The sequence below is a fragment of the Pteropus alecto genome, unplaced genomic scaffold, assembly GCF_000325575.1.
Source record: "Pteropus alecto unplaced genomic scaffold, ASM32557v1 scaffold95, whole genome shotgun sequence".
Classification (NCBI taxonomy): domain Eukaryota; kingdom Metazoa; phylum Chordata; class Mammalia; order Chiroptera; family Pteropodidae; genus Pteropus; species Pteropus alecto.
Window position 1 is genome coordinate 13787092 of NW_006441071.1, and position 23280 is coordinate 13810371.

The 23280-nt window shown below is 34.4% G+C and overlaps 1 protein-coding gene across 3 annotated transcripts in view; it reads left to right on the plus strand.

Moving 5' to 3' along the window:
* The window catches only part of RFX3 (regulatory factor X3), a 260761-nt gene that overhangs the window by 213771 nt on the left and 23710 nt on the right, over nt 1-23280 (plus strand). For all 3 annotated transcript variants that reach the window (XM_015594543.2, XM_025051406.1, XM_025051407.1), the window contains 6 exons: nt 3193-3308; nt 3745-3899; nt 7799-7896; nt 11066-11215; nt 14440-14648; nt 19036-19189. In XM_015594543.2, coding sequence (XP_015450029.1) covers nt 3193-3308; nt 3745-3899; nt 7799-7896; nt 11066-11215; nt 14440-14648; nt 19036-19189 — 882 coding nt within the window. The remainder of the gene's footprint in view (nt 1-3192; nt 3309-3744; nt 3900-7798; nt 7897-11065; nt 11216-14439; nt 14649-19035; nt 19190-23280) is intronic.

A 23280-nucleotide genomic window follows, 5' to 3' on the forward strand; every position in this document is an offset into this window, starting at 1 on the left:
TGAATTTTATACCCTAAGTGTGTATTTCTATCAAAAATATTTTCTAGAAATGTTTAATAAAGCACTTGAGGTGTTCCTTCCATAGATCACTGAGACCCCAGTTTTGTTTGTTTTGTTTTTGTGGTTAATTAAGTTTTCTCCTAGTGTTGTCCATCCCTACTCCTACTCCCTTTCTGAATATCCTACAATTGGCTACATGGTCTCCAGGAGGTGAACTCTCTCCAAGCCAGCATTTTAATGTACTTGCACCTCCCCTAGTACCAGGGGGATAATGTTGTTGCAGTAAGAGTTTTCCTAAGTGCCTTTCCTTTTGAAAGAAGAGTCTGTTTAGAATTTAAGTAGCTTTATTCCAGAGCTATTTGTGATCTACTTGAGAGTAAAAGATAATCCTTTGGGTTTCACACGCAGTCCTCCTAATTGCTGACAATGCAGTATACAGTGAGAAGTCTCAGCTCATAGCATTCACGGATTTTTTTCCCACTCCAGAAATAAGAACTGCTTGAAAAAATCAGAGTGCTTGTCAAGGGTGCTAGATTATTAACAACCAAGGACAAGCTCTGTCTTTAGTAACAAACCATGTGCCAAAAGTGTTCTTTAACATATCCTGCCAGTCTGTTCCCAACATTTCTTGGAATGATGAAAGACACTTAATTGTCATTTCTCTTTGATGACTGTGCTTTTCTCAATATTAGAGAATTTCTGGACGATAATTAAATATCTAGAAAAAGTTTCTTTCTACATGAATATCATGTGTATTTAATAAAGATTTCTAGAAAGATTCTCTAAGCAATTTCTTATTTCTCTTGTGTTCAGGTGAACCTTGCCTTAAGCAAAGCAGCCTACAAAAATATAGTTTGGATTTTTTAAATTTTCTCATATTTATTCAAAATATAAGTTGAAGCTTGGTTATTCACAATACTAAAGACTGTACAGTAAGAGTATCCTAAGTTAAAAATTCCCCCAATAAGATGAAAATATTCTTTGGATTACAGAATTTTCATTAACGTACCAATTTTCAGGCATACTCCATATGAAGAGATAGGGATGTAAATGATAATTTATGTGGGACATGACAGTCCACAGATTGATCCCCATTTATTTCATAGTTTACAGCATTTATGCCATCTTTCATGGGACATAGCAGCAAATATAAAAAATGAAGAATTCTAATATTTTTCCCTGTCAAACTTACAAACTTTTGAAGTACAGCTACCTGAATCTCATATCCAGTCCTATAAATAGTCATTTGCTCTAAGCCAGTAGAATATGGATTATTTTAAAATATATTTGCCTATATATTTTAGTATGAACATATTTGAAAGTGGGTGGATGGACAAATGATAAAATGTTTGAGTCATTTGAAAAACTGCCTCAAGAGGCTGATGTGCATGTCCTTTTCAGAAGAATCAGAGATTATTTAATTTGAAGAGATACTGAATTTAAGATATATTGAATTCTTTATTTTTATCATATTTCCTACAGTATGTATTTTAAAGAAATATTGCTATACCTATTTTGCCTGTTATTTGAAATTCTCACAATTCATTTATCAAAGTTATTTTGTAAGTATCACTAGTTTTAGGTAGAAGTGTAATTTTCTGCACATGTTGCTACAACAGTAATATATATATTTTTTACACTACACATAGTGTTCTTACAGCAGTCTTATAGATAGAGACATGTAAGATATTCTATAAGATATTAATAGTTTCTTCATTAAGAGATATCTTTTGGAATGTTCCTAAGCTACAGTTAAGAAAACAGCTGTAAGAATTTGCCTCTTGTGGAGCTTTTGGTTTTGGCCTGGGGAAAGGGACATCTATCTATATGCCCTTTAATCTCAGGGTTTACACTTGCATTTTAATAGTTGCTGATATAGAAGGGTGAGGAGTATGTTAATTAATTTGACCCCTTCTCTCCATTTTCATTATCCAACTACTTGTAACATTTCCTACCAGTTTCCAGAACATGCTCCAAACAGATTTTGCTTAATATTTGAAGTTGTCTCAGATTGTTTTTGTGTAGAACAGCAGTTAGTCTCTGTATCATACATAAGACCAGTCTATGCAGGTAGCATAAACTAGAACTATGACATTACAGATTCCTCTTTTTGCCTAAAATACTCAGATTGACTCTCTCAATTGCTTCCTGTTGTCTCTTAGTTTCTGTGAATTTTGTAGATTTTAACTGGGCTAGTTTACCTGTCCTCGCTCTCAGTGCTGAGGACATCAAACAATTATTCTGACAGCTTCCATCTTTTATGCTCGAAATAATCATAGAATCACATGTTCCTTGCACAAACAAGTTATTCTTTGGTTGGTTTAGTAACTGCTTTTATCTGAAGGTAAATTTACAAACTAATTGCAGTGGAAGAGTGAAACTAAATGTGATCATCAAAAGTTAATGAAAGTGGCAGATTTTAGCGTCATCAAGAAAAAAAAAGCCTTTGATGCAACTGGAAAATAATTCTCGGGGATAAAATTAAGGAGAAGGGGGAGGTGAAACCCCACCCCCAAAGTTAGAAAAGCGATAGTCTTAAAGCTGTTCTCGAAAGGTACTGCGCAGAGGTAGGATTTAATGGGAGGCTTAGTGTGAGCAAAGACAGGTGCTTACTGTGCTCTTTTTCTGCCCCAGCTTCAGCTTGGCTGGGAACACTCTGCAATCCATGGTCAGCCTTAACCCTGTCTGCCACACACAAGCACCTCCACATCCTTCACCCAGTTCTGGCCTCTTCGATGGCCAGTGGACACACCTAGCCTAGTGAGGAGTGATGTGAATTGAATCTATGTCCTGTGCCCTTTCTAGTCTGAGACTAGGAAGAGTGGCAGCAACTCTGGAGGCAGAAGGAAACAATGGGTCTTTAAGGAGTAAGAGAAGAAAATGGAGAGGAAGGGAAGCAAGCATGACACTGGGGAAAAAGAGAGGTGAAAGTGAGGATGGGAGATGAGGCCATTATGAGAGGAATGCAAGTTACTTGCCTAATCCTTCAAGAATTGCTTTTTTTTTTTTTTCTCCCCTAGCTAATCTCCTTTGTTTCCTCACTTCCACTGGCACAATTTAGTCTAGTTTCACCATGTTAACTTATGAACCCAAAGATATCTTTACCATTTAAGTCCCGTTACATTATGTGTGCCTCACACATCCCCATAAGAAGTATTATATGGTAATACCGGTAACCTTTTTGTTTTTTAGGCAATATTGGACGTTGTTGTGAATCTTCAGTTTAGCCTGATAGAAAAATTGTGGCAAACATTCTGGCGCTATTCTCCCTCTACTCCAGCTGACGGCACTACCATTACTGAATCAAGGTCAGAATCAATATGCTTTTCCAATCCATTTTCATGGCTGAGTAGATGTCACAGCTAATAACTTAGAAATATGTATACCAGTTGTGAACCTTACCTGATAACATTAAATGAATAGATTGAAATAAACCACAAACTGCTCTCTTGAGGGTTCAGCGTGTGTATTATAGCTCCCATTTTATTGATTTGGGGGACTGCAGTAGAGTTATTTCATCCTCATGGAGTTAGCATCATATCTGCCTTTTATACCATGAGAAAGTATTGACGTGCATAGGCAGCTCTGGGGGAGTGTTATATATATCCAGTCATATGGCACCTGTACAATGGTGGTATAGTTCTAACCTCAGTAGTATTTGATAAACTAAAACTATTTTTAAAGTCCATTTTCTTTTTTATCCTCATTTGCCATCTATTCATTTGCTACATTTATTCACACCAGCAATCTGAGTGAAATAGAAAGTCGACTTCCGAAAGCAAAGCTGATAACTCTGTGCAAACATGAGTCTATCCTGAAATGGATGTGTAACTGTGACCATGGGATGTACCAGGCTTTGGTGGAGATTCTCATCCCCGACGTCCTTAGACCTATTCCTAGTAAGTTAAATGCAGACAAGTACGGATGCTTTTGTTCTCATACATTCCACCCAGAAAGTTTGGGGTAGTGACCTTGCAATCTAGAGTGATTCTAATCTCATTTAGATTTGCCAAATAGAAAACAAGCAACACAGAGTATTGCCTGAAAACAGCCTAGAGCAGAACTGTAGTAAGAGGGGAAAAATATCTGTTTTTCAATCTTTAGTAGTTTTCTTTTTGAAAGAAAAGCTAACCTATGGATGTGACAGCCCAATGACTAATTGCAAGAACACTCCCAGACCAGTCAATCATGTAAAAATTATTGAACCCAAGGACATAGTTCCCTTTGTAAAACCAAAAATTTTTGAAATCTAATTGCTAGGCCAGCCTCTTTCATGGTTGCTTTTGATTTGAAATGAATTTATCTTGGTTTCCACTGAAGTTGAATTCCTTTATAAAAGCATTTACTTTGTCACCTACATCTTGTTAAGAACTACAAATGCAGTTTCCATTAACAGTAATGGTTAACTGGCATTTTGAGAGAAAAATCTATGTAACTACACAAGCATTGTATTCCCACCATGAAGCAAATAGGAATTACATAGATAACTTAGATTACCTTTTTTTCAAGTGATGGTTGCTTTCTAAACTACCTTGTAGCAAACAAAGCTATTTTCTGCAGCTGTCAATATAAACGCTCCTATGGATACTGTGTTAGAGGCAGTTGGAATGATTTTATGCCTACATCTTTATGAGCATGTACTAGTGACCTTAGCTTTAAAGACATAGAACAGAATTTCTACTTTATCATGACATTATTAAGATAAAAGCAGTCTTTTAGCTTGTGAAATTGGCAACCATGTATTTCAGGTACACTGTTCACAGTTGATTTGTATTAAATTATTCCAGACAATATTTAAATAGGGATTTATTAAAACAAAAGCTGAAGATACTAATGTTTGTATATTTATTCCTTCTTTTCTCTAAATATGATAGATAACTGTGGAAGATATGAGTTACTTCATATATTCCTCGCCTCCTTGAAATATTTGCTTACATATTTACATATAATATCAGTGAACATACACACATATTTATATAGAAATTCATTTTTGAAAAAAATCCAGCTGCCATTTTCTCACATTTTTTATAAAATTGCTAATGTTTTCTACTCTATCTACACCAAGTTTCCCGACTAAAAAAAATAATTGGAAGTGATGTTGTCATGGAAAATTTCAGTGTGTAAATTCTCTACTGATTTATGTTTTAGAATCTGACTTTCCTTGTTTTTGTCTTGCTGCCTTTGCTCTGAATTATGATCTCTAGAGATGTTTAATTGCATAAGGTAGCTCATTAACCTATGGCTCTTACCACCAATGTACAATTTCTCTCTTGAGATCTGAGAAGAGATGTCAGTAAGCATTTTCTTTTTTAAGGCAAATCAACAACATCAATATTCATGAAATAATTCTAAACTCGTTTGCTTCTATGTTAGCATCACAAGATTAACTTACAAGTTGAACAGTTTCCTAACTTAAATCATGTATCAATTTAGTTAACTTTAAGCCCCACAGTTTAAATGCACAGTATATTTGACCTTTGTTTTTTGCAAATTTTGACCAGTTTATTCTGTCAAGTAGTTTATTTCTACATTCAGCAGACAATGCAACTTCAGGAATTTCCACATAAGTATAGTTTATAGTTTCTCTGAAATTATAAGATACATTAATGTGCCAACTAAATTTGGAAATTTAATTCCCATTCTACAACAAAATAAAGCTTAAATTACAGTGTAGATAGCTACTTTCTGATTGTATGCATTTTGATATTAATCATGAGCAGGTTGGAACAAGTTAGCTTTAGAATAGATTTTAAATTTCAAACCATCCATTCATGAGAAAAGTTGTCAGAGTTAATGTGCACAATTTGATCTGGTGTGAACCCCTGTAGAGAGAGCAAGCATAATTTTATTTTTAAAAATTGTAATTTTGTGGCTACTAGTACTTCACTCTACCATTTACTGTCCAGATGGGATTCCTTTTTTTAGACAAAAAAAGTCTGCATATCACACTAATTTAAAGTCAGCTTGAAATTACTATGTTCCAAAATACACTTATCTGAAAATGAACAAAAAGTTAAGTGTAAAGAATTGTATAAGAACTCAACTAGTAATACTTAAATGTCTAATGAGGTATGATTAAAGGTGGCCCAAAATATTTAGGACAGAAAAGTAAAAACTTAAAATCATTTGATATACGAGAAATATATTTTTATTTTATAATATCCCTATCATCAAATTTGTCTAGATAAAACAAGATTCATATTAAAAATTTTAAAGTAACCTTTCCCAATTCTTGTTTTTTTGGGCTTAAATGATTATTATATATTAGAGAAAATGCAAAATACAGATAGCCAAATTGAATCTTGCAAAAAAATTTACTGAGTTTCAAAAAGCGTTGTTAATCTTTTTTCACTCTTTTTCATTTCCATTCATGCCTGCCCTCCATGATTCTAAGTACATAAGACAACAGAAAAATATTTTTCTTTCTTTTTTTTTTTCTTTTTTGGCTAAAGTGGAAAGCTTTGGAAATTTCAAAAGATTACTTCTCAAGAAATTTCCAACTTGATGTTTCCAATAAATGATTATCATAGTTAAGAGTCTGCTCTTCTTGAGTGTTTTTCCTAATTAAAATTTAGCCATTTTAATTTCTCTTTTGTCATTTGACCAGTTAAATAAATCATTTAAAAAAATAGTTGTTTTTATTATTGAATTAGTAACATTTATATCATTTGCAAGTAACTCGAGTAAACTAAATTATATCTAATCCTGCTTTAACAAAAGTAATAGAGAAGCATGTAAGACTCATTTCAGCACAGAATGAAAAACCAGAGAATTTAATCCTATCGTTAACATTAATATTCTTGGGAGCCTTGGAAAAAAATGTAACTTCTCTGTTTCTTATACGAGACTACCAATTGTAATACCTACCCATATTATAGGGAACCCACAAAGATTTATTAAATGTCTAAAACTGCTCCCTACATTATAGAGCCTTGAGCACAGATGAAGTAAAATGCTATTGACTGAATTACTTGAACAAGAGAAGAATTCTGTCTTCTATTATATAGCAATCCCAGTAAACCAATCCCTTCTTGTAAAATAGTCAGAGATGCCTCTAATTTTATGACCACCATAAAAAGCTACTCTCATGGGACCTATCCCTATTTCGGGTTTTAACAGATATGTGAAGAATATGGAATGGACTATTTTAGGAATATCTTAAGAATATTGGTTTCTGTGACAGCAGTTTTATTATACTGACCTTTTATCTCTGCCTGCCAAGTGAAATGGAGAATAATTATCCAAAATTTTCAAGTTAGGCAATTTTAATTTTTACCTTACTTTCAACAACAGTGAGTGGCAGCTACTCTGATTGATGTGTTCTAGCGTAAATGGATGCCTAGAGAAGGAGAGGAAGCTTTACATTATCTTCTTTTTAACTAAGAAAAGGAAACTAGACTAAGAGCTTGAAAAATCAAGATGAAGAACTTATAAAGAAAATAGCCTTTAAGCACAGAGATGTTAATGAAAAGTGTTTTATCTAAGATAGAAAATTCCATAAGTATATTCACAACTGGTATATGTTGCAATAAGCAAAAATGTTTGAATATTTTCATTTCTCAACAAAGTATCATAAGTATCTGAGAACAAAATAGCTTTAGAAGAAAAAAAAGACTCAAAATGTAATCCTTGGATGCTTTTAGAGTTAGGAATAATGCTAAATAAAGTCTCATCAATGAGGACAATATAAGTTCTGTGCTATTTCATATGTCATGTATGTATGTTTTCCCTTAGTCTGGCATAAAGATTAATGTTCTTTGGTATCTTTTTCGTTTTGCTTTTATTCTTTAACATTTAGGTGCCTTGACCCAAGCCATTCGAAATTTTGCTAAAAGCCTTGAAGGTTGGCTTTCCAATGCCATGAACAATATTCCACAGAGAATGATACAAACCAAGGTAGGCTTTTATATCTTTGCTTTTTCTTTTGTGTTTAGGAAATTGTTCTGAACTGTGAATTTTATGTGTCCAAAGAAAAGGCATTATGTAAAATGTTGATATAATATATAGATCTTTTAAAACTGATTTTTATATTTGTATTTTGTAACTATGTAACAAAGAACCTGTACAAGGGATGTTTTTCTTAATGCTCCTTTCAAAAAGACCAGAGAAACATTTTAAGTGTGGTATATTTATAAGTCCTTTTCTAATATATATATTTCAGATTGCTTATTTCAAATATTAAAAAGAATAGCCTAGAATTTTCAAATAGTTTTTATGTAAAGGAGTTTTAGATTTTTTAAGTCCCTAACTGTACTCATTATGTTGTGAAAAATTCGTGTAAATTAATATTCTTTTTTTTTTTCAGGATTTTTTTAACATGGGAGAATGATTTTGTGAATCAAGTAATCATTTCTTAAAGTGAACAGTTATCTCATAATTGATTAGTATATATCAGGAATGTGGATTATTTAGCTAGAGATATGAATTCTGTTCTCCATTTTGTCCCCTACTAACCATGTTACTTGAGGTTAATCTGTGAGCATACCCATGGCAAGATTGCACTAATTCCGTCTAAACTTTGGTACCAAAAATTTCGTTTATGGATTTTTGTCAATTACTGTATCCACTGTTAATCTCCAACAATATGCATTATCTTGGGGGCATAGTTGATAGATTGAAGCTCTTGTAGCTGACAAGTCTGTTTGGGAACATAAGTAGCTCCCAGTTCTTTCTGCTTTGACTAACAGTTTGCAACAACACTTTCTATCTCTAAAACATACAGAAAGAAACATTTCATTGATTTTCCACCTCAGATTTTTGCTTTATGTGTCCAATGAAAAAGCATTATGTAAAATGTTGATATAATGTATAGAACATTTAAAACTGATTTTTATGTTTGTATTTTATAACCATGTAACAAAGATTTTTATATTTGTATTTTATAACCATGCTGTCAATACAGTAGGGGTAGCCACATGTGGCTATTTAAATTTGAATTTTTTAATTTAAATTAAATTAAAATTTAGTTCCTTAGTCACACTACCTGCATTTCAAGTGTGCCATAGCGCCATGCAGGTGGTAGGTGCCATATTTGGCAGCACATATGTAGAGCATTTCCACCATTGTAGAAAGTTCTCCATGACAGTGCTGTTCTAGAGTGCCACACTGGGGTGGGCAAAAAAAGGAGGTGCTATTTGATTACGATGGTCAGAGGAATGCTTTCCAATTTGCAGTCAGTCAGATTCATAAAAATACTTCAAATAGCTGAAAGCACCTCCCCTCCCAGCGCCATCCCATATGATAGCAATCCAGCTGTAATGTTGGCCACCTCACTGATCTCCAGAGTTGATTTTATTTACCTTGGTGGAGGACACCTTCTGTTATTCCTTCTCACTGATGTACCTTTTATGTACCTGTAGCCTTTTTTCAGCTAGACATTCAGTCAGTGAAGACAGTCTACCCTGACAGAGGAAACAGCATAATTAGATTATGACTGGCCATTGTTATGATTTCCATTGTTATACCTGAATTCATGTCTCATCACTGTAATATAGTTACTGTGTGACCTTGAGCAAGCTACTTGACCTCTTTAAGTCATAATATGTATCTAGTAGGATGGTTATGAGACTTGAGCAAGGAAATATATATGAGGCACTTAACACAGTGCCTGGCACATAGTATGTACTTGATTAATATAAACTACAGAAATTGAAAAAATGTAAGACTTTTTTGAGAGCATGTGAACTTTTCTCCCAAGTTCCACATAGTCCTAAAACATCTCACTATCAAGATAGAGCATCCATTGACCTGTGAATACCCTCTACCAGTCAGCAAACTAATTAATTGCTTCATCTATATCCATAGCGATTTAATACCATATCATACTTTCCTGTAAATATGTTAAAATGCTCCTTAGATCTATTGTACTTGTAACAAGTTTCCTTGAGATCATGAGATTTAGATATTTACCTAGACTTTTTTTTTTTTGGCATTGTCTTTGATATATTTAATTGTAACCTGATTCATTCAGGGTTGTAGCAGGAAACATATGATATATCCAAATGGGAGAATAATTGAAGAGAGTTTAATAAGGGTCTATTTCCTAAGATGTGAACAGAGCTAAGAAAAAGAAGGGTAAAGCACGCTGGGACAAGCAGTAGAGGGAAGCTCTGAAAATTCCTGTTTCTGAAGGGGAAAGAGGTGAAAGTACGACATTAAGAGATCCTCTTCTTGCCACAATACAGTGGCCTTAAAAAAAGAAAGTTGTCTTTGCCAAAACAGAGAGAGAGCAGAGGTTATAGGGAGATAAATACTTGACCACTCATTATTCCCATCCTTCAGTCTCCTGCCAGGACCTGTCTTGGCCAAATCCAACTGGAAGCCAGAGTATAAGTGAGGAGATTAATGTAGTACATTCAGGTCAGTCTTCCTGGGCACAGAGCAGAAGAGATAAGGGCAGGAAGTAGATTTTTGAAAGGCACATGGAAATTTCCTGGCTAGTCCTTTTACAGAAATTTAAATTCTGAAAAAGAGTAGTTATTGTTGCTTGTATCCGATGTTTATTAGCTATGTATTTGCTAATAAAGGCTATTATGAATTCCTTTGTTTCACCTTAAAATTACCCAGGTTTCTATAAAATAAAGGTAATAAGAGTGAGTCTGAATGATAGTGCTCTGAAAAGTATATTTTTAATCCATTTTAGGAAGTGAGGCTGCGTGGTTTAGTTTTCCAAGTAAAAAGAAAAAAAATTATTTGCCTAGTTTAGAGTACAGAGAGCAGAAAAGAAAAGAAAATCAACACTTTTTATATTTCCCTAGACAAAGTCATTTTTTGCCATGGATGAGTAGTTACTTGTAAGACTGGTTTAATTAATGCTGCACTCAGATGTCAAAGAATGTGGGAGTTTGTTTTAGTCTTGACCTCAACCCACTCAAGAGGAAAATAATACTTGGTTTAAGGATTTAAATGTTATACTTTATAGGTAAGCTCTCTCGCCAAATGAATTTGAAATACGTATCAGAAGAAAACATTTAAAATTTGGCAAGGACATAAAGATTTGAACATTTGTAGTGGTCTCTTTTATTGGAGTGAAAAAAAATCCCAGTTGAACTGGATTTCTTTACAGGTTGCCGCTGTAAGTGCCTTTGCCCAGACTCTGCGAAGATATACGTCGCTCAATCACCTGGCCCAGGCAGCTCGTGCAGTGCTTCAGAACACTTCTCAAATCAACCAGATGCTCAATGACCTCAACCGTGTTGACTTTGCCAATGTCCAGGTATTCTGTTTTCTGACAAAATGTGTCTTTTAAGAAAAGACACCCAATTTTACTTCTTACTTAGGATCCTCATATTTCTTTTCATAGTTACATCAATACACAGGCGGAATAGATAGTCACACTGTCCCAAAAGAGGAGGATTTTACTCAGCTGTGACTTTACTGCTCCTCTGTTTTGTGGTTAAAGTCTGCCAAGATTTAGAGCACTAGACGGCAACATATGTCACCAGGGTTTGCTGAATAGTTAGTGGAGTAAAGATGATCACAGTCATTGAAGTTAGGCAGGAGATTAAATTCTTCAGTCTCCTAGCTGTGGGAGCTTGAGCAAGTTACTGAACTGCTTTGTTTGGGCTTTACTAAAAAAAAATCCCTACTTTATAAAACTTATCTTAGATTATTGTTTACATATTTCATAATACATAAAGCCCCTAGCACTGTAACATGCAAGGGACATTTGTTCTTAATAGTGCCGCACTGTGAAAGAACTAAGAATGACTCTATTTCAGAGTTTGCTATTGGTTTCTGGTGTTTGTTCATTTGAAAAGAATTAGGTGCGATGTTTGGTTATTTTGATTATCCAAATGAAAAATATATATTTTAACCTTGTGATCAGACTACTCACTTGTACTTTAAATTACACTTAAAAAAATAGCTAATTTAGGAATATTATTATGGGATCCCAACTAATATTTCACGTCAAATACTAAAGTAATAAAAGTAGTTGTTACTGTATAAAGTGTCGTTGCTCACTGAAAGTACAAACAATAAGAGAAAAATACATAAACTGAACACAAAGTTAAAAACTTTTGTGCTTCAAAAGAGGCCATCAAGAAAGCTAAATGGCAACCAGAGTTGAGACTTTATTTGCAAATTCTATATCTGATTTTTAAAATTGTACTAGAATCACAAAAAAAGAGCTATTATAACCCAAAAATAAAACAATTAAAAAATGGGCAAAGATCTGAATAGGTGTTTCTCTAAAAAAGATATACAAATGGCCAATAAGTACCTGAAAGATATTCAACATAATTATCTATCAGAGAAATGAAAATCAAAACCATAGTAAGATACTACTTCACACACACTAAAATGAGTATAATCAAAAAGACAGATCGTAGCAAGTGTTGGTGAGGATGTGGAGAAACTAGAACTCTCATACACTGATTGGAATGTAAAATGCTGCAGCCACTTTGGAAAACAGTTTGACAGTTCCTCAAAAGGTTAAACATAGAGTTACTATATTATTTACCAATTTCATTCCTAGATATAACCCAAAAGATATTAAAATATGTCCACATAAAAACTTGTCCATGGATGTTCATAGCAGTGTTATTCACATTAGCTACATAAAAGTGGAAACAACCCAGACGTCCATTAATTGATGAATGCATAAACAAAATGTAGTATATCCACACAATGGAATTTTGGTCAATAAGACAAAATGAAGTTTAGATACATGCTACAGAGTGAATGAACTTAAAAACATTATGCTAAGTGAAAGAAGTCAAACAATTTATATGAAATGTGCATATAAAAATGTCTATAAATTAGCATGTTGTAGTTATCTCTTAATTTTAGCATTTAGATATTCTTAATATTTTGTTTCTTTTTTGATTATTTGTATTTTCAATTTTTCTGTAGTCACATTTAAATGTACTTAAAATATTTAAAAGTGGTATTTATGAAGTAAAATCAGAAGCTATTTATGATTAATTAGATAAGAGAAAGAAGGATAGTAGATGATATCATCATCTGGTAATATAGAAGAAATTATAGATTTCCCTGGAGAAATAAAGTGAATAGAGTGTGCGTTTTGAAGTACCTCCCTTTCCTTCTCCCTCTCCCTCTCCTCTTTCTTTCTCTCTCCCTCTCTCACTCTTTATTAGTTTCAGGTGTACAGTGTAGTGCTTAGACATTTATATAATTTACTGAAATAGCTCTTGAATAGGTAAAGTTTGTAGAATCAGGAGAGATGCTGGAACCAGAAGATGGAGATTAGGTATTTATTCAGTTGAAATTGTTGATTTGAATGAACTCATCCTCTGAGAACAGATGGAATGAAAGATATAGACACTCTTTACAGAAAAATATACACATATTTACTATGTTTTGGGTATGGAATTAGGACTTTCACAGACACCCCCACACACACACACATGCACGCATGCGTACACACACACACGCGTACACACAGGAACCTATCTTGAAAATATTGTCTGGGCACAATGAACCCAGCATAAAAATTATTGTCACATTTTATTTCTCTAATTTTATGCTTAGGGAAAATGAAGCCCACTTAAATTAAATGAATTGCTTGAGGTCAGTTTAGTTGATTCAGGCCCTATATTAAAATCCATGTTTTCTGACTCTTAGTCAAATACTATATTACCAAATAATTCTAACCTTGAGAGTATAGGTTTTTTTCTTTAATCTTAAAAAAACAACATAGCACTGGAAACATTATAAAACTTATGGCAGCCACTAAAAAGTAGCCTTGGAAGTTCCTATTTTCATTGCTATTACCAAACATGAAACTTCCCAATCAGAACCAGAAGGAAACTGTAATAATAAAATATCTTGGCCGGTAGCGTGTCTACATTTTCTCAAAAGTATTTTTGTTGTTGTTATTGTTGTTTTGAGTTCTGTGAATTAATTTGTATTCATAGCCTCACTTTGACAGCCCTTGAGATTCTAGTTCTGAGTCTATAAAAGTCATACAGCATATGTTTCTACCTAGTACTATTCAGAGTTTGTTTCAATTTGAGTCCTAAGGGGCCACTTTTGGCCAATTAAATCTATTTATCCATCTGAATTAGCCTAAATCTTCTCAAATGAATTGGCTTTAAAGTTTCTCTGATTGGGGGTGAGGGGAAAGATAGAACTTTTGAAAGCAGTATAAAAACTGAATAGAATGAAAGACCCTACATACCATAGATTCAGGCTTCTATATTTCTTAAGTAATCATGTGTTTAGTCTTTCACACAATCTAGCTAATGTAGCAAAACTGAGTCGTGCTTTTATGTCACATCATTTTTTCATGCACAAAGGTGATAGCAGTTTCCTTAATAACTGACAAGTAGTTGTTCATTTTCATTTTTTTTAATTCATTTAAATTGTTTGAAGCTTTCATTATAATTTCCTATTCATGCATATAGTTTGTGTGGTGACATTCAATGAAAAGATGCTGAATTGAACTTTTCTTTTGCTTTCCGTGTACTGTCCCAGGAGCAGGCTTCCTGGGTGTGCCAGTGTGATGACAACATGGTTCAGAGACTAGAAACAGACTTCAAGATGACTCTTCAGCAGCAGAGCACCCTGGAGCAGTGGGCTGCATGGCTTGACAATGTGATGATGCAAGCACTGAAGCCCTATGAAGGCAGACCCAGTTTTCCTAAAGCTGCCAGGCAATTTCTGCTAAAATGGTCTTTCTACAGGTATCATCTCAGTCTTTCCTAAGCTTTGTTTTTCATAGTCGGCAAATATGTGTATATGTACATGCTCCCCAGACGAAAGAAAATAGATAAGCGAAGAAAATTCCTATTGTGATTATCTTCAACCCAACTCATTGAGGACAGCGTTACGGAATTGTACCAGGAAGCTTATGGAAATAAGCTTTCCTAGCTTTCTGCTAGGAAAAGAAAGCCTCAAAGTCCTAGAATTCTCAGATGGAAACATCTAAGATTCCAGTCTAGATAACACGTCCAGCCACAGACAGAAAAGGGCTCCAGCCGTCCATCTGGAGACATGCATCTTCCGGCTTCTTTCTTGAGACTTAGCACCATTCTTCTTTTTATTCTCTGATTCATTGATTCTCAAAGACCAGTAGCACTACTATCGCTTGGACACATGTTAGAAATGCAAATTCTCAGGTCTCTCTGTGGACTGTACCAAAATCAGAAACCCAGCAATCTGTGCTTTTGAAAATGCTGATTCTGATGCATGCACAGAACCATCTAGTTAATTTCTTAATTTGATTGATTACAGCTATTTTCAAACTTAGCTGCACATCGGAATTAGTGTAAAAAAAAAAAAAAAATCTAGGTATCTCCCAAAACCTACTGAATCAAAATCTTGATAGAAAGTAGTGATTGGGAATAAATCAGAAATTAATTTTTCAAAAACTTATTCCTGATGATTCTAATGCATAGCCAGTTTAATATCCAGTGATCTAGTAAACAATACAAAGTGAATCACTTTTTGACTCAAATAATGGAGATATAAATCTATATTTATATCTGCTCTACAAGGCAAATATTAAATGACACAATTAACAGTTTAATTGGCAACCTATTGTCCAATTCGGACACTGAAGAACCCTGGAAAAGAAAGGCTTTCAGATTACCTGATATATGATATAAAATGGGATGAGCTATTGACTATAGGTCCGCCCCAAGGGTTAAAAACAGAGCCTAGGTTGACATATATACCAAATATACTTGGGATGGAATTGACACATGGTGTTCCATTTCATGTGGGAGTTCATTTTTCTCCTTTTGATAAAGATGGCCCCACTGGCTTGGGCCTGAAAGCTACATCTACTTTAAGGTTTAGGCAGGTCCCTAATTTCGATCCTGTGCAGCCATGCACATGTCAGAAAGTAGTAACCACAGGACATACCACTGACAGTGACTATGGGTACACCATGGTTATCATTTGGACATCAGTGGTGAATCCAAAGCCAGTTATGAGGAGAGAAAGAATAAAAAGTAATGAGGTTTAGGAACCCAGTAAGCCCAGTAAGCCCAAACTATAGGATTTCCACCTTGTTTTGATCACCTTTATAAAGATGGAATCAGAGATCTTTTAATTATGATGGTAGTTGCTTTGGTTTTTATTGTAAGTGACTTCTTTTTTTTCGTAACTGATTTGGTCTAATTCTTATTTCTTAAACAGAAGTAGAGCTGTAGGGTCTGCTATATATGTTTAATTAAGAGACAGAGTATCCTTATACTCTGAAAATAGTTTTCTAGTGTCTAGCCCAGGATCAAATGCAGTAAAAGAAAGCCTGCCAGTTTTGTGTTGTTGTGCTTTTGGTTTTTAGATTTTTGGTTTTTGTTTGTTTTTTTGAAAGTCTAATTCCATAGTTCTATCTCACATATATTTAATACCTTTAGCCCACATAATTTGAGAAGCACCTTATTAAGGTGCTGTCTGACTCTGTGACCCATGGGTATGCTTCAGTAAAGCCAGTGCTAGGTTTAGATCTGGGTATTCATGAGAAATGTGTTTTTCCTAGATACATGGGGAAGATTTAGAAAATTGCCACAGTGCTCAAAGTAGATGCAGCAACAGTAGTAAAAATAATAGACTTCAAAATTTTAATTTGGGAATATTTCTTAAGAAGATTTCAGGTATTTCCCCATTTGTTTCCAAGTTGATTTTTTATTCATCCATATTTTTCCCCAGAAAATTATATAGATGGTATATATGCTTCATGAGTGATTAATAAAACAGAAGTTATACCAGCTGGTTGTTCCAAAACCTGTATTACCAAAAGCAGAGTACATCCTCTATATCAGAAAAAGCAAGGTTTTTTTTTTTATTCTTACCGCTTTCTTATGTTGTTATGTCAGACCTACCCTTACTCCTTCCTATATTTTTTTCCTATATTCAGTTGATACCATTTTAGAAATGCACCTTTGGAGCCTTCATCTCCACAGAGATCTGTTGCAGGTAACTTGAAAAGAGAGAAAATTACTTACTTCTATTTCTTGTTCTTGCAGATATACAAACCCAGCAGATCATCACTTGTCTGCCCTCTGTCCTCCCTGAGTTGGGGATAATTGGGTTGTTATTATTAGACACTATTATGGTTATTATTTTCATTTCAAAAAGACTTGAAGGCATACAGTTCAGGGCAACAGAAAGAAAGGCATATTCAGACAGATGCATACCTCCTGCTGGTAGGCAAAGTCAATAGCTTAGAAACTTAAGATCCTTTAAAATAGGAACTGTTTTTTTTATTTTTTTTTTTTTTAACTAAGGCATAAGAACACATTGAGTAATGCAAACGCATTCACAAACCATCAAAGAAACAGAACTGCAGAGTATTTTTTTTAATGTTTTTGGCATTATAATAAGAATTTGGCAGTCACGTATACAGACTTTTGATGTTCTGAAGTCGGTTAATCTCATAATTTCTAAAATTCTGTGTATATACTTACATGCATACAAATATACAAATGGACTGACAAAGGATTATGATATCAACTGGCAATTGATATATCTCTGCAAACACCTTATTTTCTGAATGGGGTCCTCTCTTTGCCTAACCTGGCTTTGAATGGCTACTGTTAGCTCCCTGGGAGGTAGGAAAAAAAAAATAATCTGTCTTTCTTGAACAGAAATGGAGAAGTTATGTGGGCCATTTCTCAGCTTGCATGTTTTGTGGATAACAGAACACAGCGTTCCTCAGGGCCACTCTGAGGGTCAACCAAATATTCCATTTTTAAGGAATAAAATTTATAGCTTTGATAATGATTTGAAAAGGGGCACAAGGAACCTAGTTTGCCTACAACTGGAGAATATATAAATATTCCAAAAAGTAATAGTTTCTGGGAATCAACTGTAAGCATTATTTGAAACAAAAGAATTCATATAGGGGTCATTGGTATGATGTTCTTACCTTTCTTCTTAGGAAAGGTGTGATATACCCCCAAATACACAAAGATTGAGTATATGTGTTAGGGTAGATTGAGTATATGTGTTAGGGTAAATGTTTCAGTTTCCACACTATGAATTATAAGATAAGTATGCAAGGGTATTTCTCATCCATTATAAAATAATTAACATTTAACATTTATAACTGATTTTAAAAGGAGTTGAATTCGTAGTAATTTAGCAGCATGAAATTCGATGGAGTCCATTTTTGCAAATACCTTACAGAAAGAAGTCCAAATCGGACAATAGGTTTCCAATTAAACTGTTAATTGTGTCATTTCATACTTGCCTCGTAGGGCAGAGGCCCAACACAGAGAGAATAAAATAAACATAGCATTAGTAATATAATTCAACTGATTCTTTTTCAAACATGACAGTAACTTCATGGCATGCTAATCGGTATTTTTAAACGGTAACTAGATATTATAACTGAAAGTCAGGAGATTTTTGTCTTTCATTTTCCAACAGAAGTTGGTATTAGTGCTGCTGGTGACATCCAGACCCCACTGCGTATTCTTCTCTTTGCTCTCTGTCCTCCAACCACACTAGCCTCCTGGCTGTTCTTTGAACACATCAAACGTAGTTCTGCCTCAAAATCTTTGCATTTGCTCTCCTTTTTGCTGAGAAAGTTCACATGTTCCCATGCTCACTCTCTCACATCAGTCCAGTTCCTGCTTACATTTCACCTCCTCAGAAAGAATGTTGCCTAGCATATTTTGAAACTTCAGTGTGGTGCAAATATATATTTTCCCAAAGTGTACACTAAAATCACTATTACTGAGAGGCAGTAACACAGTGCTGAACCCTCAATAAGGTTTTCGCTTTGAGTTGCTTTTTCTTATGGTGATGATGAGTTGTCAACCTTTCAAAAATATTTTATATTCATTTCTGACCCATTTGGGAGCTTAATAGTCAGCAGACTTACCTATGACAGTAAAATGGCTCTAATAAAAATTAACCAAGTCTCAGGATGACCTCTTTACCACCCTGTTTCAAAGAGTCGAGCCAACTGCTTTCAATAATGAAATTATTCTGTGGCAGGTTGTGTGTCATATCATCCTTTCAGACCTCCAACTTAACTTTTTTTAAGAAGAAAAGTAAATTGAACTGTCATCCTGGTCACTAATACTGACTGTATGTGTTTCTTTTCTCTTGGAACAGCTCGATGGTTATTCGGGACCTAACCTTGCGTAGTGCTGCTAGCTTTGGCTCCTTCCACCTGATCCGTCTACTCTACGATGAGTATATGTTCTACTTAGTAGAGCATCGTGTTGCTCAGGCAACAGGAGAGACACCCATAGCAGTCATGGGCGAGGTAAGAGAGCGACAACCGACATGTTTGTTTTTTTTTTAACCTGAATTACATTTTAGTCTAAATATATTACTTATTGATATAAACAATGGTTCCTAACCAATAAGCCTTAGACCCTGAAGGGGCTATGGATTTATTTCAAGGAATCCTTAAATCTCTCTGTTCATATGTATTTTCTTAATCAATGAATTCTAAAATTATAGATTATATTATATGGAAGTTCATGAAATATTTCAATATGTTATAAAGGTTTCTAAAAGAAAAGTTTGAAAATCACTGGACTAAAAAAACTTTTTTGAATGGAAAATAAGAAAGATTGGTGCTCCTGATAAAACTAAAGGCTAGGAATACAGAGGAAAAGTTAAATATATATTTTGTAGTGTTAAATATATATCTCCCAGTGTCCAAAAATTAAAATGAATAATTCCATTTTAGAAGGCAATGATAATGATGATAATGATAGCTAACATTTTGGGGGCACTTACTATGTGCCAGACACAGTTCTAAGCCCTTTAAATGTAACAAAGCATTTAACACTTAACTATTAGAGATGGGTACTATTTCTTCTTGTTTTACAAATGAGCATCTAAGATTCAAGTTGAAAGCTAAGACAGAGAGAGATTAAATGGTTATATAGGTGGTAAGTGGTGGAGATCTGTTTTGAATACTCATTCTGATTTTCAAATTCATGCTTCTAATCACTAAAGATGTGAAGAAAAAAATCTCTTCAGAATTTTTAGATAGTAAGCAAAATGTCTTTTCAACAAGTGTCAAAAAGCTAAAACCCTAAAGTTAATATAAACAAGAGTTTGTAAATATAATTAGGAATAGGTACACATACTCAAATGATTCAGCATTGGCTCGTTTTATTGTATTGAATTGGGATTATTTGAGCTCTTGATAGATTATACCAGATTAGGCAATATTACAAATTAACCCAAGCAGTAAAGAAGAAAAGTTAATTTTTAAACTATGTTTATGTGCCTTTTTAAATAAAACGTGAAAATAAATGTGAAATTCTTTTCCTAGTTTAATAAATATGATAGTAAAAGTATAATTTAAAAATACATTAAAATACCTGAAGGACCTCTATAAATAGTTTAATATAAATAAAATACATGTTAAACTTATTCAGAATGTTTGTTAAAATATTCTTTTCTTTCTCTTCTTTAAAATGTCTTGTTGTATGCTTTTCTATATGTGTTTTTATGATGTTCCTTAATGGTGATTGTGCTTAAGTGATGCCAATTATATATGTGTGTGACTAAGCAAGAATCATTGTAGCTTTTAAATTGTAAGCAGGACCTCATGTGACCAAAACAACTGGACTTTTCTTATATTTGACTTCCCCTTAATGCTTCTTTCTTTAGTTCTTTTATAGATGCCTTGTTGCAAAATGCCCAGTTGGCAAGTAGATTAAGTACTGTAAAATTTCTCAACCAAGGGTTTAAAACTTCTGAAATAGACATGCCTTTTGGCATATTTAACACATTTGCCACCTACCTCATATATTTCAGGACTTCTGTAATAGGGTAATCAGGATAATGACAACAGGAATTCTCATTAGCGCCATGTGACTAAATGGCCTTTGCTTTCTCAGCATCTTCAGGGAACAAAGGCAGTGGTTATAAGCCACAGTGTGCAAAGGCTCAGCAACCTTCCCATTGCTTCTTGCTGGCTTTTACAGGCAATGCTGGCTCCCCAGAATGAAAATGATGGTGGCCTTACCTAGTCAATACTGCCAACTAATCATTCTAATAGACATTACTTTTTAAAAAATATATATATATATCTAGACAGTGTAAATGAATATGGCAGATTTCCAAATGAAGCACAAATATGACAGGAATAAAATCTAGATCAGAAAATAAGGTATGAAACACCTTCGGTAATATCAAAGATCTAAGCTTTCTTTGCTTACTATCTCCTTACCCCATTTATAGGAAAATCTTTTGAGCTATCTCTGCTCATACATCATTCAGCCCAGGCCAGTTAAGGCTAATTTTATAAGTTTGATCTCCCCATACAACATCAATGCTTCATACCCCTGTTAGCCATGATAAACAGGTTGGCACTGGTCATATTATCATATCTAAACTGTCTTGCTTCTTGGAAAAGGAGAAGGAAATTGAAAAAAAAAAAAAAAAAAAAGGAATGCTATTTTCTCATGTGTCCTCACATGTTATACTAAGCCTTCCCTAGAAATTGGATTGGAGGCAGAAGAGACTTTTTCATATCAAGGCTCAGTTGCACTCTTAGCCCCTTAGGTGACTGCCCTTTCCAAACACCAAGTCCAGAAGTGCCGTGTATACAGTGGGAGCAACACCTCAGGACAACATCCACTGAAATCCATTACCATCAGTCACATTAAATGATTTTGAATCATCAATAACAGCAACTACAAAAACAATAATTGTCACTATTTATTGAGAACTTATTATACAATTAATAAAATGAAACTGTTTATCTGTCTACTAATGGCCCTTTCTCAGTAAATGATACTACAATCCTCCATGATTATACTGGATACCTGAGTGTCATCTTTAACATTTCTTTTTTTGTAGACCCTCATATCCAATGAATTGTTCAGTCTGCTTTTTCCCAACACCTCTGCCCCAGTAGAGCAGTCAGTATCATGAAAATGCAATGCTGATTGTGTTATCCCTACTTAAAATCTTCAGTGGCTTTCTATTCTGTTAGTTAAGAAACAGAAATCTTTCTTTGGTACAGAAGGTCTGGCCCTGCCCCTTTGATCATACCTCGGCCCCTTCTTTCTACTCCTGCTGTTGCAATCACAGCAATCTTATTCTTATTCACCAAGCTTCTCTCATCATCGGACTTTTGTGTAAATGGTTCTTCCTCCCTGGAACCCTCTGTCCCAGCTCTCCTTGCCCACTCTAACTCCTGCTTCATATCCTAAATATCAGTTACATAGGGAGGCCCAATTTCCCCAGACTACCTTAGATCTATACTTTCTGATTTGTACTTTTACTTTTTATTCTAGAACTCGCACAACAGAAATTGCAGGGTTCTTTGTATAGTTTAGGATTTAAAGCCTGGGAATAATAGCAGACTTTGAATCAGAAGAACTGAATTCTACTTATAGTTCTGTCGTTTATAGTAGTGTAATCTTGGACAAATCATTTTCATTTATGTTGAACCCAAGACTTATCTCTGAAATTAATTTATTCATTTATTTAACCCATATTTCTCATAGACCTCCTCTAGGCCAAACACTATAAAGATTATAGGGTATAATGATGAACAAAAAATTTTGACCCTGCATTCATGAAGCTTACATTTTAGTAGAAGATACATATTTATTAAATATTCACATCACTACATAACTATAAATTCTGATAAGTGCTATACAGAAAAATTAACAGGGTCATGAGGCACTTATTCTAGCCTGGAGGACTAGGGGAGCCTTCTCTCAAAAACAGTTGTTTAAAGTGAGATCTAAAGGAGTTAACTATGTGAAGATAGTGAGAATTTGGAGGTAAGGGGTGGAGAACCACTGCAGGCACAGGGAATTATGTGCATAGTTCCTGCCTGAAATGGAAGGGAGCATGGCCAAGGGGGAAATTTTCATGGGAAATCTGAGGTTCACGCACCAGAGAGACCAAATATACCCCCATCAAATTCAGCAGATAAGAGAATTTGATTAGAATGGAAAGCCAAAAAATTCAGGTGAAGCCAACACCCATGTAGCACTGTTCTAAGTGCTTTATATACATTAACTCAACTCACAACAATCCTATGAGCAAATATTATTATTAACCTATTTTACAGATGATGAAATGAGACATAGAGCCTTCAAATAACTTGCTCAAAGTCACATAGCTGCAAAGTTATAAATTCAGGTTATAAAAGCAAGCAGTTTGGCACCAGAGTTCTTGCTGTTAATCTACAATTTTTATTATGTGCTGCAGAATGGGGTGAGATTGGAGCAAGAACAGTACAGAAATCAGTGTGGGAGAACCTGGAAAATAGTCACAAACTTAGCTGGACTTTGTTTTGCTTTTGTGGGTGCTTTCTTTAGGAAATTTGTGGGCATGTTCCTCAACTCAGATAGCGAAATAGATCTAGAAGCA